The following is an 18,734-nucleotide window of genomic DNA, read 5'->3' on the forward strand; positions in this document are numbered from 1 at the left end:
ACAGCCCTAACAAGGAGGCTGGACATAGAGGAAAACCTTTTTCCTACATTATCTAGACGCCTACCCTCCTTATCCGGTGGTGTGGAGAGGGGTGCCGATGCATTTTTTGACTTCCTTTGAGCCGGCTGAGAGATGACAGAGTCCGGCTTCGGTTGATCAACCAGGCAAGCGGGACCATCTTCTGGAGCCTTGTATTTCTTCTTCAGTCGCAGAAGAACAGGGATCACGGTAGCTGGAGACTGCATCACCTTTATTCCCTCACTCCATACATGTTCCACAATCGGGATAGAACAGACAGATTTTCTGTAAGGCTCCTTAAAATCATAAAGAAAGCAGTCCGATTGTACAGTCGGAATGGGAAGACCAAACCGTTTGGAAGCCCTCTCCATCAGATTATGGAAACCTCCGATGTCCGCTGGAGGAGAATCTATAGGATCCGGCAATGGTGAAGCAAAATCCGGAATGACATATTTGTCCCATTCCCTATCTGGATTCGGGACCTGTTCCACATTCTGATCATCATCAGATGAATCATCATCATCATCATGCACAGTGAAGACATTCTGGCGACCTTCTGTCGGCTCCGGCTCCTGAGGTTGACATAGCGGAGTAGCCGATGTGGCAGAAGAATAGCTTGGAGGTGGCGAAGGAGGCGCTTGCATTGATTGTTGTTCAGAGGTTTGTGATGGAAATCTCCTCTTATAATCTAACAACATGATTTGTAAGTCACTTATAAGTGAAGACGGCATGGCCACCATACCCTGTTGCGGTTGTTCTTGAGGTCTATCTTGTGGAAGGTATTGCTGTTGTTCCATGTAATAGTCCTCAGAATCCGAATCCTGGTATTTTACTTTAAGTTGGAATGGACTGTATGCATTCCCATAAGGACTCTGAAAATTCCTCATCCAAGAGCAATGCTGGAGGTAATGGTGTTACTCTACGAGGAGATATAGTTTCTGGTGTTATTTGAGATCTTTTTATCGAAATTTGACCTTTCTGTATCGTTGACGAGATCGTCGACGAGGTCGTCGTCGAAGAAATCGGCGGCGGAGAGTGGATCGTCGACAGTAGCGTCAACAAGCTCGTCGTCATTACCATTGTAGATGTCAATGTCGACATCGTCGTCAACACCGTCGTTGGCGTCATCATCGTCTACGTCGAGGTAGTCATCCTCGTCGACGACATTGTAACAGGTACCTGTAGCGCAGACAAAGTCGTCGTCGGTGAAGTCCTCGTCGACGTGCCCGTTGACAGAGCTGGAATCGACGTCTGGTGAATCTTAGATGTCGTCATTGATGTACCTGGTGTTGTCGTCGACGGACAGATTTTCTTTTCAGATCTTCCATCCGGAGGTACAGAAGCTGGGTTTTTGAACAGCTTTGGCTTGTCAGATGGTGGAGGAGAAACAGAAGGTCCGTGGCAAGCCTTCTGAGTAGAAAGAACCTCAGGAACTAGTCCCTCCTTCTACTTTACACCTCGGTGAGGAAATTTCTTGCGACTGGGCCTGTCAGACCTATCAGAGGTCGTTTGTAAGGCATTAGTAGGAGGATCAGTCGAAGTTGAAGGGAAGACCTACCCCTCTTTCTAGACCTCCTTGAAGATGTTGCTGAGGAGGCATCATCACTGTCACTAGATACTTCCTCTTTACGTGACTTCAGCTTCTGCAGCCAGGTCAGCAAACGTCCTTCCCGGTCTCTCAGGGTCTTGGTAGAGAAGGTCCTGCAGATCTTACAATCAGTGGCCTTGTGATCAGAGTACAAGCAATAAATGCAGTCCTTATGCTTCTCCTTGTCTGACATCCTATAAAGAATTGTAGAGAAAAGAGATTGAATCCAAAGTTGTAGAGAAATCTGAGCAGAGCTCAGTGGAGACTCCCTTAGCACAACGTGCAGTAGAAAATCTGAGGCTCTGAAGCTCTCTTAGGAAGGTTCTAAGGGGTGAGGCTAATCTGATTGGTTGTTGTATTAGTTCGGTCTCTTTTACAAAAAGAGGTGGATATGCTACAAAATGAGACAAGACCTAGGCCTTTCTTTCTCTTTTGTACCTACTGCTATGTTATTTTTTATTTACCGAGGCACCCATTCCGACCACAGGGAATGATACAAGCTATAGGAATCTATGAAAGTTCCAATACTGGAGTAAATAACAAATCCCGTATTCCCCCAATCTGCTGCATGTGCCCCAAGGGTAAATCGTGATGTGCTTAACATACTGTAAGTGATGTGCTGTAAGACGCGTTCAAAATTAAGCAAACTGATTTACACGCAGGGGTTTATAAAACTGTAGAAAATAAAAGACATGTAGTATCACTTCTTTGATGCCTGCCGAGATTTGCAATTTGTGCTCCTTAGATCTTCGATAAACGCATTCTAGTCACTGAACTTTGAATTTTAAATGCTCACACTTCTATATGTTAAACAGTTTTATTAGTTTGACAGTATCAGGCAGGTGCCAGCAATCATCTTCTTCATAAGAGTTAAACAGATAGGCACAATCTTGCTTCAAATCTAAAACCAGGCTGTTGCTGAAACACAGAAATGAGCTCTTTCCACTAAAATGTAACGGATTTCAGTGAAATGACAGCATACTGCTAACGCTAAGATCTAAAATTACATAAACTTTAGGATGGTTCTAGAACTGCTTCCAGGGCCCGCCCAACTGAAGTAGGAATAAAACAGTTTATCAAATGCTTTAAACATCTGCAATGCATACTAGAAGTCTTTATTATAGCAAAATAGTTCCTAAAAATAAACTAGCTTCTAAAAACAAACAAGGTAAACCTGAACCAAATTCCAAACTGCGTATTTAATTCCTTTATTTAGCTGTGACCAGCCCAGCTGAAAAAAATAGATATTTTACCCTGTTTTTAAAATATTTTTTTTTAACTCTAAACAGAATGTTATTCTAGTAAACATGTACTGTGAACATACTACTGACACCTTATCCTTTTACTTACAAATAAAGACTTACTGGCCCCGTACAAAACTATTTTGCCACATGACCCAACCCATCATTGGTATTACTAACGCCATTGATATTTTAAATGCCTTGGCATCAGCTGGTACCCAATGACTTCATTTAACTGGACACTGGGTTCTTAATATTAAATAACCAACAGAAGCAGCACTTAAAGTTGCCCAGCTCTGCTAGTGACTCCAGACTAGGTGTGGACATAGAGGAGGTTGTCGAAGAATCATCAATGTTAAAACTCACTTCCATATCCAATATTTTTTTTTACCAAGAAACATCTGCATGAATTTTCAAAATGATAAACAGAAAACATGATTATACCATATAAAGAGCACCCACCAGCATATGGCTGAAGGGAGAGGCACCTGGGAAGTAAACCCTCTAAAGTACGACAATGCCAAACTGAAAGAAACGCTATGATATTCACTCAAGACTCTGGAAAAACATTTGTTGGATGTTGAAAAGGATATGTACTTTCAAAATGCTGTTACGCAAACATGCCCAGGCAGTACTGTACAGTCAATATAGTTTCCATCAGCAGCATCAGCATGATCGGTGGGGGGAGCAGGGGAGGGGGAGGAGGGGGAGGAGGAGGAGGAGGAGGAGGAATGGGAGTGGGGGAAATAGGTGGAGGTTGAAAGGCATTGTCAAAGCCAGCATGAAGCCCCGAACTTATGGTTTCAAATCGCAGATTTTAAAGCGTTCTCACTGATTGCAAACACTTCCTGGGAGAACAGGAGCACTTACGAGTAGAGTACGAAAAGGACGGCAAAGTCTGTGTTTATGTTGCAGTCAGCCCTTACATGTGGAAAGACTTAGTCTCCGTCTCACGTTGTAATAAGCACCAAGACTGTGAGCGGGTGTTCCACAAGAACTTAATAAACGGAAAAAAGAAAGATAACAAGGTTCGACAAACTGAGAAGAAGTCATAGGAATTCCGTGGAGGGAAGACACTCCCTCCTTCTGCTCTGGAGATGTCAAAGCAGCAGGGTACGGCAGGAATTGGTCGTTGGACACTAGTCAAGCTGAGTGTACCACTAGTACACAAAGCATGCCCTGATCGCTCAGTATTTAAGCATTAACAGTTCAATCTTCATTTTCACTGGCACGGATCTGTTTGAGTTGTCGGCTATGGATCAAGTGTATGGCCCCCTCGGCAGCCTGATGCAGGCTCTGCTCCAGAGCGCTGCGCAGGCCATCCACCTTCACATCGGGGATGGGGTTAAGGTGGATGAGGGAGGTGTCATCAACATTGCCTGACTTCTCAGAATTTGGCAGAGCACGCCGCCGCCTCCTTAGCTCCACCTCATTCTGCAGTTTTAAGTCTCGATTTGGCTTGATTTGTTCATTCTCCATTTGTGGAGGATCTGCAATGCCCTCCCCCTTCTCTTGGGGCTTATTTTCCAGTTCATTTCCGTTTATCTCCTTTGCAGGTCGTATATTCTCATGGTTGCTCTCCTTAAGTCTCAGCTCATTGTTTGCAAATTGTTCTTGTCGTGGAATATTGTGTTCCTCTATCTTGGACTCTTCTGGAACAATTTGAGCTTGGTTGACAGCTGGACCTTGCTGACCAGCATGATCTAGGATCTCATGTTTGTGCAAGGGTTCTGACTTGATTTTCAGGGGGTACTGTTCCTTGCCTTCAGCATCTGGTGGTTGATTTCTACTGTGTAACTTGGCCTTTGTCTCTTCTATGTGGGGGTCGGGAATTTCCTTACTGCCAAGAACAGCCTTCATGTTCCCCTCAGGCTGCATTTGCTTTTGAATTTCAGAGTTAGCTTCCAAACCAGCCACTTTGAGGTGCCCTCCTGCTTCTTGGTGCTCCTTGCCTGGTAGCTCCCCTTCTGGCTGGGCATGGCCCATGCGCTTAGCTGCAGGTTTTTTTACCACCTCTGGCTCGGGAGCCTTTTCGTGGTCCTTACTTTCAACTTTTTCAGCTTTTTTTATAAGCTCTGGCTGCTGAGCATTCAGAACCTCTTGAACCTCAGCATGTTTGTTAATGTCCCCAAGGTCAGAGGGAAACTTACGCTTCCACTGCTTAATATCTCCCACGTGGCCAGCATGTACTTTAGGCTCCTGCTGCTTAACATTCCCTCCTATTTCAGCACGAACATTAGGATCCTGCTTCTGGGCATTCTCATGAATATCAGCGTGAACGTTAAGCTCCTGTTGCTGGTCATTGCCTCCAACATCAACATGAAGTTTAGGTTGCTCCTGCTTAGCATTCTCAATATCAGCGTGAACTTTAGGCTCCAGCTGTTGGGCATTCTGAGCAATATCTGCAGGATTTTTGGCCTCCTGCTTCTGGATATTTACAACATTAGGAACGTTGTCAGCAATATGAGGTTTCTGTTTGTGGGCATTCCCATGCTCAGGAAGGTTACCAAGAATGGCAGGCACTTCTGGGTGCTCTCCATTAGCCCCAATGGCTCCATCTGCACCTACTTCTGCTTGTTTTGCCAGCAGGACAGCTTGTTGCTTTGCTTCAATAACATTCTGCCCTTCAAGCTCATCACTCGCAGGTCTAGCTACATCTGGTTTTCCTTCCTCTTTGCTTTTCAATAAAGCAACAGCTTGCTCCTGTGGCTTGTCTGCTCCTGAAACAGAGAATTGGAAGATTTTAATAATTGCTCATGGCAGTCTTTAAGTACTTGTAAAACAGCCTGCCCGGACACTGCTCATCCCACAAGCCTCAGCCCTGTCCACTACCCCTCAAATATTTAAATATGGGGACCCACACCCAATTCAGTGAACCTCAATTGTGATTGTAAGCAGTCACTCATTGTTCACTATTATATCTCATATCACACGCATCCGGCCAGTACTACACAGTGATGTTTAAAACACGCATTTGCAATGCAATAAGTCTCGCTTTACTGATAGTTTGAGGTATTGGCATTGCAAATAATAATGCAACGCCAATAGCTCATACTTTCAGTAATGCGAGACCTAGTGCATTGCAAATGCTTGCGTAGTGAGCAAGGCACCCGGACTGCATGTCTAGGTGCAGTACCACAAACTACCTTAAGAGGTCCCTAATGAGCAAGGCACCAGCAGTGCATGTCTCGGTGCAGTACCGCAAACTGCTCCTAGAGGTCCCTTGTGAACAAGGCACCAGCACTGCATGTCTCGGTGCAGTACCGCAAGCTGCTCCTAGAGGTCCCTAGTGAGTAAGGCACCAGCACTGCATGTCTCGGTGCAGTACTGCAAGCTGCTCCTAGAGGTCCCTAGTGAGCAAGGCGCCAGCACTGTGTGTGTCCGTGCAGCACCGCAAGCTGCTCCTAGAGGTCTCTAGCGAGCTCATACTTTCAGTAATGTGAGACCTAGTGCATTACAAATGCTTGCGTGCATTAGTAGTTTGAATTGGCTGCACTTGTGAATGGGGAGCCAGTGAAGCTTCCTGAGATGTGGTGTGATGCCAGTGCGGCATGGGAGGTCGAGTATGAGTCTTGCAGCGGTGTTCTGAAGTGTAGTAGTTGTTTGGAGATTCAAGCATAGGTGAGTGTTGCCGTAGTCAAGCCTGCTGGTGATGAGTGCATATGAGACGGTCTGTCCTGCGTTCTGATGTAACTATTTGCAGATTTTTCGCAAAATGGTTAGGATGTGGAAGCCGGAGGTGCACACTGTGTTGACTTGAGTCATCATGTTAAACTTGTTGTCTAGGATGATCCCTAGATTTCTTGCATGGTCGGTTGGTGTGGATGTTGGACTTAGCTTCAACAGCTACCTGGTGGAGTCCCAGGAGGAGGTCTTTTTGCCGAAGATCAGTACTTCCATCTTGTCAGAATTGAGCTGCAGGCAGTTGGTTCACATTCAGTCTGCTACCATGGTCATGCAGTTGGTTCTGGCAGTGGATGTTTGGTCCGTAAGGTGGAGGATGAGGTGGGTGCCATTGGGATAGAAGATGACAGTAATGCCTTGTGATTGGATGATGTTGGTGAGCAGTGTCATGTTTATGCTAAAAAGGGTGGGGCTGAGGGACGATTCCTGTGGGACTCCAAATATCTCTGATGTGAAGGTGGCAGCCTGACCCTTTTGGGTCTTCCCGTGAGAAAGGAACAGATCTATTTGAGAGCAGATTCTTGTATGTCAATCTCGTGGAGCTTCTGATGAGGATGGTATGGGAGACACTGTTGAAGGCCGCAGAGAGGTCGAGCAGGATGAGGGCTGCTGTTTCTTCTCATCCAGGGTGATTCAAATGCATCGGTAGCCTTGTGTACTTGACGGATTCCTTGTAGGGGACAGTGAGTCCTCCTTCTGGCTTGTGAAGGCGGTCCTGCCAAGTGATCTTGTAGCCCACTGGGATTTCCATGGCAATGTCGGGAGCACCTGAGGGTTTCTGTGATCAAGAGGATGTCTGGTGCATGGTTACTCGACAGGCCCCATATTTTGGTTGTGTGTTTGCTGAGTGGTTGTGTGTTGGGAAGCATGCATGCAAGTGGGTGTTATAGGGTTTCGATGCAGGCGCTGTTGGTGCTTGTGTGGCATGTGTGTTGGTACGGGATTTTGAGGGCGTGGTTAGTATTTGTGTGGAGGGTATGTGGCTGCTGGAGAACTGGCAATCGGTGCAGGTGAAAGCTCCTGCTGTGGTGTGAGGTGCGCCACAGAAACAGTTGGGGGAATGGCATCTGGGGTATCGCTGAACGGTGATTAGAACAGGGTTCCTAGTGCTGTCCAGATCTGCTCTTCTAACCTGACTAGCAACACTGTTTCAAATGCTGAGGTTTACACAGAGCTCTTGCAATGCACCCAATTTTGACTTGTCTACTGTTACTATGTGTTACTACTGTTACTACATGTTACTGGCCTTAAGAGTACAGAGCCACCATACCTGACAATTCTTCTAAAATGTTACCTGCCATTTTCTCTCCTGGGGTGCACTCAGGCTCTTATCTGTCCACTGTATCTTAAATATTAGCAAACAATGGTCTTGCCTGAGGCTCTTACCTAGCTTCTCGTCGCCCTCCTCCTGCCTCTGCTGGTGTATTTCTTTGTGTTGCTCTTCGATCACAGCTAGCAGTTTCTCCTGCTGGTCGAGTAGACGTTTCTGCTGCACCTGTTGCTCCTTGATAACCTGCAGTAGAACTGCATGATCCAGCATTTCTCCCATTCCAGCTTCTACAGTCAAAGAGAATAAATACATCTCCATGTAAAAGGTGATAATACAGGCAAAGACATACACATCAAACAGTTTTGAAAAGGCCCAGGCTCTAAAGAACACAGTACAATTACCAAGAGTTGTGTGTGGTTGTTATTTTTATAGACATTACATTTGAAAATGAGGAATAGATCTGCCTTCTATCAGACACTAGACACAGGCAGTCAGGTGGATAGAGAATTTGGGACATTTCAGCACCAGCCTTTGAATCTGAAACAGTGGTAGGGCATAGGGAACTCAGAGTCAGGCTGAGATGACAGACTCAGCCCCAGCTCTTAGCACTTCACAACCCAAGCTTGTCCAACAATGTCCCAAATCCCCCACAGGCTACAGCGTCTACATGGACATTACAGTGGAATGTTCCTTCTTCATTTTCTTCCACTTTCAAAAATGTAGGTGAATAGGTCACCCTCTTATGGATGTGGTCAAATATTACAAATCTGTTTATTGAGATGCCCATGAACAGGTTTCCGAATTATGGCATTAAGCAGCCTCAAAAATATGGAGCTTACTGTGCAGGGGCTGTCACTTATAATGATCCCCCTATCTCAACCACCACCCTCCACAGCCCCTCTGAGAAAGATCAATCGAATGCACAGAAGAGTTCGCCCATTAACACTACAGTCACGTGACACCTTGTGGTCAATTATACTGAATGCTGCTGACACATCCACCATAAGGTAGAAAGACTGATGGCATCCAGGTCTCAAAGGCTCAACTATTATCAAAAACTACCAAGATCTCTATCACCCACAGCTCTGAATCCTGAATGGTGTGTTCGTATCTCATGCAAGGATAACATTAATTACCAAGTAAACGTCTATTCCTGGCATGTACAGCTGTAGATTCACATGCTTTGCATACTCCTGCCATCTAGTGTTGGGTCCGGATGTTTGCAGTTTGTTTTTATTCGAAGAAGTCTTTTCCAGTCACGAGGTTGGCGACTCCTCCTTTCGGTAATAGTTTGCATGGGCATCGACTTCATTGTTAAATTGTTTCCCCCCAGAGGGAGACAATGGAGTTAGAAAGAGTAGAATAGAGATGTCCATGCGTCTGTATGTATACTAAAGAGAACTGCAGCAGCTACAAGTACCTGAGGAGGTGGTTGGGCGCATGTGACTCTACAACTGTACATGCCAAGAACAGACGTTTACTGGGTACGTAACGTTATACGTTTGAGAGATGTGAGCTGTAGATCACATGCTTTGCATAGACTATATAGTAGAAATCTACCAAAGCGGGAGCTAACCTGTAGCAGTTGGAGTGGTCTGAAATAGTGTCTTAAGTACTGCTTGCCCCACATTAGCTTGTTGTCTTGCTAATACATCTACACAATAGTGCTTTGTGAATATGTGCGGTGTAGACCATGTTTCAGCTTTGCAAATGTCCACTATGGGAATGTTTCCTCAGAAGGCCATAGTAATCCCTATCTTGCAAGTGGAATGCGCTCTAAGAGGTAAAGTTAAAGTTCTTTTTGCTTTTGTGTAACAGGTTTGAAAACATTTAACAATCCACTTTGCAATACGTGATTTGGAGATAGGATTGCCCTTATGTGGTGGTGCAAAAGCAACAAAAAGTTGTTTGGTCTTTCAAAATAATTGTGTTTTTTCGATGTAGTATAACAGTGCTCTTCTGACATCTAAGGTGTGTAGAGCTCTCTCTGCAACAGTATCAGGTTGAGGGAAGCATACGGGTAATTCTACCGACTGATTTATGTGAAATGCAGAGACTACCTTAGGTAGAAATTTAGGGTTTGTACTTAGAACCACTTTATCTTTGTGCAGTTCGAAAAATACTTCTTTCATGGTTAGTGCCTGTAGTTCACCCACTCTACTTAGTGAAGTGACTGCTATGAAGAAAGCTGTTTTACAAGAGAGAAATTGTGGCTCACACCTATGCATGGGTTCAAATGGTGGTCCTGTTATTCTTGTGAGGACTATGTTAGGATTCCACACTGGGACAGGTGGGAGTCTTGGAGGTATAACTCTTTTAAGTCCTTCCAGGAAAGCTTTAATTACAGGCACTCTGAAAAGCGATAGATGTTGTTTATTTTGTAGGTGCGCAGCTATTGCAGCAAGATGTAACCCAATGGAGGTGTAAGCAAATCCTGACGGCTGCAAGTGTAACAAATAGCAGATAATGTTATGCATGGAACCGTCAAGAGGGTTGATGCAATTGTTATTGCAATGAATAACAAAAAGCTTCCATTTTGCTGCGTAACAGGCTCTTGTGGGAGGCCTTCTGGCCTCCCTGATGATGTTCATACCGTCTGGTGGAAGGTTCAGATATCCAAACTCTATGACTTCAGGAGCCAGATCGCGAGGGTCAGTTGTTTGGGATCTGGGGGTCTGATTTCTCCGTGGCTCTGTGTAAGGAGACTAAGTGTTAGGCGCAAATTTTGATGCAGGACTAGCGACAGCTCTAACAGGGTTGTGAACCATGGTTGACAGGCCCATGTGGAAGCAACTAGGATCAATGTGAAGGATGTTTGCTTGAGCTTCCGAACCACTGCTGGATTGAGTGGGGGACGCAGTAAAGCGTAAGGAAATATCTCTGACCAGTTCATCCATAGTGCATTACCCTTGGATAGCTGGGGTGGGTATCTGGAGGCATTTTGTGTTTTGGTGTGGGGCGAACAGATCTATCTGAGGCAATCCCCAACTTTGAAAGTATGGGAGGAGAACCTGAGGGTGAATTTCCCACTTGTGTATTTGCAGCCTCTGTCTGCTGAGGAGGTCTGTAATTTGGTTGTTCATTCCTGGGAGGTGTTCCATTAGGAGATAGATTTTGTGACTGGCCCACTTCCAAATGTCCTGGGCTAAGCGGGACAGTTGGAGATAGTGTGCCCCCCCTTGTTTTTGTATGAGGTACATGGCTGCCATGTTGCCGTTACGGATTAAGACAGCTTTGCCAACCAGGTGTGGTTTAAATGCTTTGAGAGCTAGGAACATCGCAAGCTGCTCTAAATGATTGATGTGGAGGACCTTTGCCGTTGGCTCCATAGATCTTGCACTGTGTGGTGCTGAAGATGAGCTCCCCAGCTAGTGAGGTACCCGTCCACTGTTAGTACTAACTCTGGAACTGGGTCTATAAGGGGCCGTCCTTTTGATAGATTTTCTGTGTTCCACCACTGCAGAGAGTGGTGAGTACGGCTGTTTACCAACACTAGATCAGTTAGCAGACCCTGTGATTGGTTTCACTGACTCACTAAAGATTGTTGAAGGGGATGCATGTGCAGCCTGGCATGGGGAACTATTATGATGCAAGATGCCATCATTCCTAGTAGTTGCATAAACAGCTGAGCTGGAAGCGAGTGATTGGATTGAAACTGGAGAACTAGAGCCTGAATGTTGTGAATTCTGGCTGCGTTGGGAAAAGCCAGAACCTTTTACGTATTTAAGGTGACTCTTAGATAGTTTTGAGTATTTGCAGGTTGGAGATGTGATTTCAGCACATAGATTGTGAACCCCAGTCGATGTAATAACTGAATTGTTTTGTGGGTGTGCTGGAGACATTTTGGATATGTGCTGGCTTTGATGAGCCAGTCGTTCAAGTAGGGGAAGACATGGATGTTTTGTCTCCTCAGGTGAGCAGCGACTACCGCCAGATACCTTGTGAAGACACTGGGGGCAGTGGTGATTCCGAACGGGAGACCTTTGAACTAGTAATGTTGACCCGCTACCATAAATCTGAGATATTTGCGGTGAGCGGGATGGATTAGAATATGGAAGTAGGCGTCCTTTAAGTCGAGTGTAGACATAAAGTCGCCTTATTCAAGAAGTGGTAGTACTTGCTGAAGTGTTATCATGTGAAAATGTATGTAACGGTTTAGTTCTCTGAGGTCCAATATTGGTCTCAGAGAACCATCCTTTTTTTGGTATTAGGAAGTAAAAGGAGTACACGCCTAACCCGTGGTGTTGTTATGGTATTGGAGCTATAGCCCCATTTAAAAGGAGAGACCGAACCTCTTGTTTTAGGAGGTGTAAGTGATCCAGTGAGAGTTTGGGTGACCTTGGGGGAATATTTGGAGGATTGTTGGTGAACTCCAGACAGTAACCAGAGAAAGATAATTTCCAGTACCCACTTGTCTGTTGTTATAGAATGCCAGACTGGTAGGAAATCCGAAAGACGTCCCCCGACAGTTGTTAAATGTTTGGGGGGAAGTGAAGTCACTGTTTTGTGTTGGAGGGGAAGGCGCATGTGTTTGAGCCTCTACCTTTGCCGTTATTGCCTCTATAAGCCCCTCTGAAGTAACCCTTAGAGGGAGAAGGTTGGTTGTTACCTTTGTAGTTGGTGGTGGTAGTCTCTGAGGTATTTATTTTTGTACCCTCTGCAGTAGAAAGAGCGCCGAAATGAACCACGTGCTTGTGTCAATTGAAGGGCTCCCATGGATTAGGCCACTTCAGTATCTTTTTTCATTTTTTCCAGTGTGGAATCTACAACTGTGCCAAAGAGGTGCTCTTCGTCAAAGGGTGTGTTCAGGATGGTAGTCTGAACCTTAGGTTTAAAACCTGATATGCGTAGCCAGGCGTGTTTTCTTAAAAGTACGCTGGTGTTTACAGCTCTAGCAGCAGTGTCTGCAGCATCTAGGGAGCACCTGATAGCATTATTTGAAATAAGCTGTCCCTCCTGCACTAAATCTTGCGCTTTAGCTTTGTATTCATCGGGCAGATATTGGAGCAAGTGCTCCATTTTGTCCCAATGCGCCCTGTCGTATATTGCGAGCAGCGCTTGTGAGTTAGAGATGTGCCAGAAGTTTGCTACTTGAGAGGCTACCCTTTTCCCCGATGCATCAAAAAGCTTGGATTCCTTATCTGGGGGTGGAACATCTCCTGTAGTTTGGGAGGTGGCCCTTTTACACGTGTTGACACTACTAGGGAGTCCACTGGTAATTGCCTTTTATGTAGGCTGGGGCAGATGTTGCTGGCTTGCATTTACTTTTTTTAATAATTCTTTTTATTAAACATCTTGAATCGACATAGCAGTTTACAGATCAGAGGAATTCATTCAATAGTACAGTGGTAATCACATTAACGACAGGAACAGGACAATGGAATGGTCTGAGTTACATTATTTACGGTGAGGGTAAATAATCAGGAAGGGAATTACGTGGGGGGCTACAGATATTTCCCCGGTAGGTGTTCCAGGTGCCCCAGATTGAGGACCACTTTTTGGCGCAGCCCGCGCTAGATACACTGTCTTTTCTCAGAACATACACCAGTCCATGTTTTTCTTCCAGTCCTCTATGATGGGTGGACATGCAGCTCCCCACAACTAAGCGATGTTCCTCTTTACTATCAGGAGGCCTAGGGTGATCCAGATCTTGCCCTTACTGTTCAGGTCTGTAGGTGTCCGGTGGAGAGGGTTTTGTAGGGTAAAGGTCAGAATAATTTCCCATGGGAGAGTCGGTATTGTAATCTGTCCACAGGTCTGGAACTAATGGTACATTGTCCCCAACCCCATCTTCATCATCCTGATTTTCAGGTGTGTGTGTGGTGGTGAGTGCTCAGGTGAAATCATCAAGTGTTGAGGTTGAGGAGATGGGAGAGGAGGAGGGAAAGGATTAGTCCCCGACATTCTTCCTTTTCAAAGGAATATGGTAGGCATCCTCTGATTCAGGTTCTCCTTTCAGTGTCTGTTTTGTAGAGATATGTCCAGTAGTTGGATGGATGTACAACTCTTGTTGTTTCGGATCCGGCTTGCTAGGCGGAGCATCGAAAAGTTGTTCCTGAGATGAAACTGGCACCTCCAGTTGTTTCAGTGTCAAAACTTTCTGTGCCGAAACTTTCGGTGCCAATGGTTTCAGGCCCGGGGTCTTTGATGATCGTGAGGATTTCGGATCCAATCTTTGATTTCGATCCAGAAGGTTTCGGATCGGAGCCCATTTTTTGTTGGCTAGGGTCGGAGCCAAAAGGCTTTTGGGCGTGTTTCATTGCCAAGGCTGACGGCGGGCATCAGAAACTTGTTCTCGGTGCCGACTGTGGCCGGCAGGCGGGGGTTGGACCGGAGCGTTCTTCTTGAGCTGAGGCGGATTTTGGGGCATGGGAGTAGCTGTACTCACGGTACGCTGCCCTTGCAGGATCTCGTCATTCCCCCTCGGAGACGTAGTCACAGATAGCGATGGGATCTTATTCTTCCTCGGTTCGCATAGCGCCTCCGGAACTCCGAATCTTCTCCAAAGCAGTCTGGAATGGAGCTTGTGTGTTCGCTCTGCATGTCGCGAAGTCGAGCCTGGCGGTCGCGAAGCGTCTTCTTGGAGCAGAAAGCATTGCAAGCATCGCAGTCCTGTTCGCTGTGCTCTGGAGACAAGCAGTCAGTGTGTGGGAACTGTGTGTGGCAAAGATGGCAGAATTTGTATGGAGTCCATTCCATTGACTGTGAGGCGGACCGATGCAGATAGGCTCGAATGCCTTCCACGAGCTTCCCGATCTAAAGAGGGTTTTTTAGAAGTAAATACGATATGGGGAGAATGGGATACGCAATCAAAAACGAAACTGTTGAGGGTGAGTTTATTGCGCACCAAGAAAAACCAAAGAAACGGTGTCGAACCAGAGTGCAGCAATTCATGTCCGAACCCGATGGCGGAAAAAAACAATCTGACAATGGAGTCAATGCCCATGCGCACTATCACTGAAAGGAGGAGTCACCTACCTTGTGACTTAAAAAGACTTCTTCGAAGAAAAAACAAACTGCAAACATCTGGACCCAACACTAGATGGCAGGAGTATGCATGTTCCTCTTCGTGTACCAGCTATTCGAAACAACAATTATGTTTTGAAATTCATCCATTCCCTAAACCTCAAATCCCAAGACTATCCACCTTGCACCCTACTGGCATTCACTAACTAACCAAAAAGCACAGTTGTCTACCAGTGCTCTCATCCTTAATCTCTTGCTAAACCCCAGCCCCGGCGACGCACAGACGGCCGGGCGGGTTCCGGGCATCGATAGGGTGAGTGACTATACTCTCCCTCAAAACCTAAGTGAGCGCCGACGTGGCCCACCTGTCTAAATCTGGGGGTTGGGTAAAGGAACTTGGACTACACGTTCCTTCTAGCGCAGAGACGCATCAACACCTGATTATAGGTATGGCAGGTATACAGGGCTTTTTCTTCCATGATTCCTGATCACTTTCCCTTGTCTATATTCTTCACAGTCCTGACAAAGCGCCCTTGGATCCCTTATGGACCTACATGAAGCGCAAAACATGTTGACCCCATTTCTCTTAATCACACATTCACACGGATTCTTAGAGCAGCGGGAAGACATTTATCCCCCCATCACTTTTGTTTCCAAGAGGTGCTCCATATCCGCCCTGTTTTTAACCTTACCATCCAGACCCCCGAATAAAACTAGGTTCTGGGTACCGTCTGGTAATTTTAACTCACTCACAACCCTAGGCCCACACACCCACATGCACAACTGCGGCATCTCCTTAAAAGATCTCCAATAAAAAGCCCTCTTGCGGGGCCTGTGGAGGACAGCATCGCCACCCCCACGAGGGGGACAGCAGAGCCACCCCCACAGGAGGAACACCCGATGATGAAGCATGACACTCGTAAGGGTGTGTGAGGGCACTATATCCAAAAGGCGGGATTCCCCCATCATTCTAGATAACCCAACTCTATCGAGATAAACTACTCTTACACTTATTCTCCAACCAGAATAGGCTGCTATATTCTCTCTGACTTTAGGAACAGCTAACCCTCAGTGAATACCATGTTAGTTTTTGAGAGCATTGGTACTGGACCTACTTTCCTTGCAATAGCGCCTCGTCCCCATTTCTACAGTGCGTTGTGCTCCTCCAAGTACTACCTGGTCCTACATTCAGTACACTTGCCCCTAGTTTTAGATTCCTTTCCATTGTCACACCCTACAACTTCTGTAATAAGGATAGTCCACTTCATCATCTCAATCCATACCCAAATAAACCCACCGCCCGTCTAAAGAGGCAGCTTCTGCTTTCAAGTTAACCCTTCCCGAAGTTAACCTTACATCTTTAAGATTAAAAACAGCATTTAAACCAAAAATCATCAAATGTCTTGCAATCAAAGACAATTCCACTTCCTAAAAAGCAAAATAAATGGTCCATTCAAACAATTTTGATCCAGCAAAGCATCAAACAGACACTGATTTCTCCACTGACTTCCTCACTTTAAAACTATAACTGTCCAAAAAAAATACATTGCGAACATCCACATCTTCAGAAGACCTCCTGCTATTCACACTCATTCAAAAACGATATACTTGAATTATTGAATTATTCATGTAAAAAAAAGCTTACATGATAACCAAAATTACCAAAGTTTCCTCCTAGATGGTTTCCATGTTTTGGCTCTTCGGCCTGTAGTGACGGACCTCCTAGGTGCCATTTCTAAGTATACACGAGAAGAGCCCTAATTCAAAGTCATTCACATTTGTTCTCAAAAGAGTACCTCCATCAATTCCTTACAGGATGACTATTTGATTGGTAGAAGTGTATGTATATCTGGGAGTACAACTTTTTCTGTAGCACTGACCACCATTTACTCTATAAAACCCATGAAGCCATGTAATGAATGATCTGTCCCTACTTCAAACAGGCCTGCAATGCACGCTTGCATTTCATGGCCTTTGACCATGACCATCTTCACCCAAGCACTACTGCTGTATATGCTAAGAACCTTAAAATGTGATGTTATTCCGGTGTCTGGCTTGGCCTGAAATACAAATTTCTTACTGTCAAGTTTGCTTCCACCAGTAAAGGAGATAAGCAATATCTTCTAGAAATATGAAATACGGCACAGAACTGAGCATGGTTAATTTCAACAAAAAAGAAGGAGCAAAACTGCCTGGAGTCATTCTCAAGGTGCACCCACAACTCCGATTTCACAGCGGTGACTTTCTGATGTAGCATCAAGCCCAGTCAGTGTTCCCTTCACCTGTATGCTGTAAGTGTTTTGTATGATAGACTTGGGGGTACTCTTTGACTATGGTTAGGCGTCGATTGTGTCTGGTATTTAGTAACTCTGGTACCCCATCCCAATATTTGTGAAAAGGAGGTGCTTCGTATTTTCAAAAAACAGATCCCTTATTTTCCAGCAACTTCTTGTGAAAGTTGTGAAATCACACAGGAAGGATAGACCTTTGTGCATAAAAGAAATCTAGAAGCAAGGGGGCAACTATGAGATACAACCTTCACATGCATCTGTGAGAGGTCAAGACCATAAGCAAGTGTTGGAAGTTAGGCAAGTTATACTACATATGGTAGTTTTTGAACAGGAAGCTTTTGGTGCTCCCAAATTCTACTGTCTGTAGCCTGAACAATTTCTTCGGCCGTATTAGGTCATCTTTCCAGCAGATGTTGTACTAAAATTTCTATTCATTGTCCCTGTAGGACATTGTAGTAGTTGTTGAGTTAACTATATAGCAATGTATGTCAGTGCGCTGGTAACCTTCCTTCTTGTAGTCTCCAATGTCTTACTCTTCTTATTGAGGACTGATGGTAAACCATACTGTGCATTCGGAGTAAGCATTCCCTTTTGTGCTGTGTAAACCACTGTTCAATCTGCACTTAAATGCTCCTTACCCGTACAAGGGATCTTTAGAGCTTAATGGTGGTAAAACCAAATGTATGTTCTCTTCTAAGAGAGGGTGTTCCGTTGTAACAGGCAGATACTGGTGGGAAACGCATGTATTGATTATCTGCTTTTGGATATTTAAGTATCCATACGACACCCAATATGAGCTGGGGCCCCAAGATTGAAAAGGCTCATTTGGTGCTCAAACAACAGACCGCAAATTTAGTAAAGGTTCATTCCAAGACCTCTTCCCGCAGGGCTGCCCCCGCCTTTGAGATTTACAGTCTCAAGGTTATTAGGCCTGCTTTGTGTGGTACCAAAGTATAGAGCTCCTCTAACCCAAATAGTCTTGCTATGGTGGAACATAGGTTCTTGAGGATCTTACTCTCACTTCCAATAAGCATGCCCCTTACACCCTTAAATTTGGACCTTGCTCAGTGGAAGATTTTGCATAAAAATGAATGTAGATTGCTAACATTTTGGTATTATTTGGGGACCACTGCTGAACTTGACTCTTACCACAAAGGTACAAGAGACCTCATGGCCCACCGGGCATAGTGACGATTTCATGGTTTTGCGCCACACAATCACTCTTGCCAGAGCTGAGCCTGGTTCTCTCTTGAGTTGTTGTGTATGCTGTACCAAGCCAAGATTAAAAACATGCACTGGGAGGCTGAAGCTGCGGATACAGCGACAAAGAGTAAAGGTACCCTCACAATGTCCTATATCTATCTTAAACCTTGTATTCGCTGTGGGACACCTACTGATTAAATTGTATCTTCTCTGGCGTGCAAACTATATCTGCAGTTCAGATACGGCATCCTCCAGGTTAAAACCTGTATTTCAAAATGGCTTGTTGCGAGGGAGGGAGACGATCAGTGCCCGGCATGCAAAGGGGGGGAAGAAACGTTGGAATATATATTATTGTTCTGCCCTCGGTGTAGCAGGCTTCGGGCTAAGTGGATTGTTCCCATCTGTAAGAATGTAGGTACTAGGAAGGCACCAGGTTGCCTTTAGAATTTTTAGAACAAGCACAAACAGGCTTC

General features: G+C 45.2%; 1 protein-coding gene across 2 annotated transcripts in view; it reads right to left on the minus strand.

Annotated features, from left to right (window-relative positions):
* Positions 1 to 2,409: 2,409 nt before the first annotated feature.
* Positions 2,410 to 18,734, minus strand: part of SLC38A10 (solute carrier family 38 member 10) — a 433,558-nt gene continuing 417,233 nt past the window's right edge. For both annotated transcript variants that reach the window (XM_078654197.1, XM_078654198.1), the window contains exons 15-16: positions 7,918 to 8,088; positions 2,410 to 5,567 (exon numbers count right to left, since the gene is read on the minus strand). In XM_078654197.1, coding sequence (XP_078510323.1) covers positions 4,057 to 5,567; positions 7,918 to 8,088 — 1,682 coding nt within the window. In that variant the 3' untranslated portion in view covers positions 2,410 to 4,056. The remainder of the gene's footprint in view (positions 5,568 to 7,917; positions 8,089 to 18,734) is intronic.

This window comes from Lissotriton helveticus, chromosome 7 (assembly GCF_964261635.1).
Source record: "Lissotriton helveticus chromosome 7, aLisHel1.1, whole genome shotgun sequence".
In the NCBI taxonomy this organism is placed as follows: domain Eukaryota; kingdom Metazoa; phylum Chordata; class Amphibia; order Caudata; family Salamandridae; genus Lissotriton; species Lissotriton helveticus.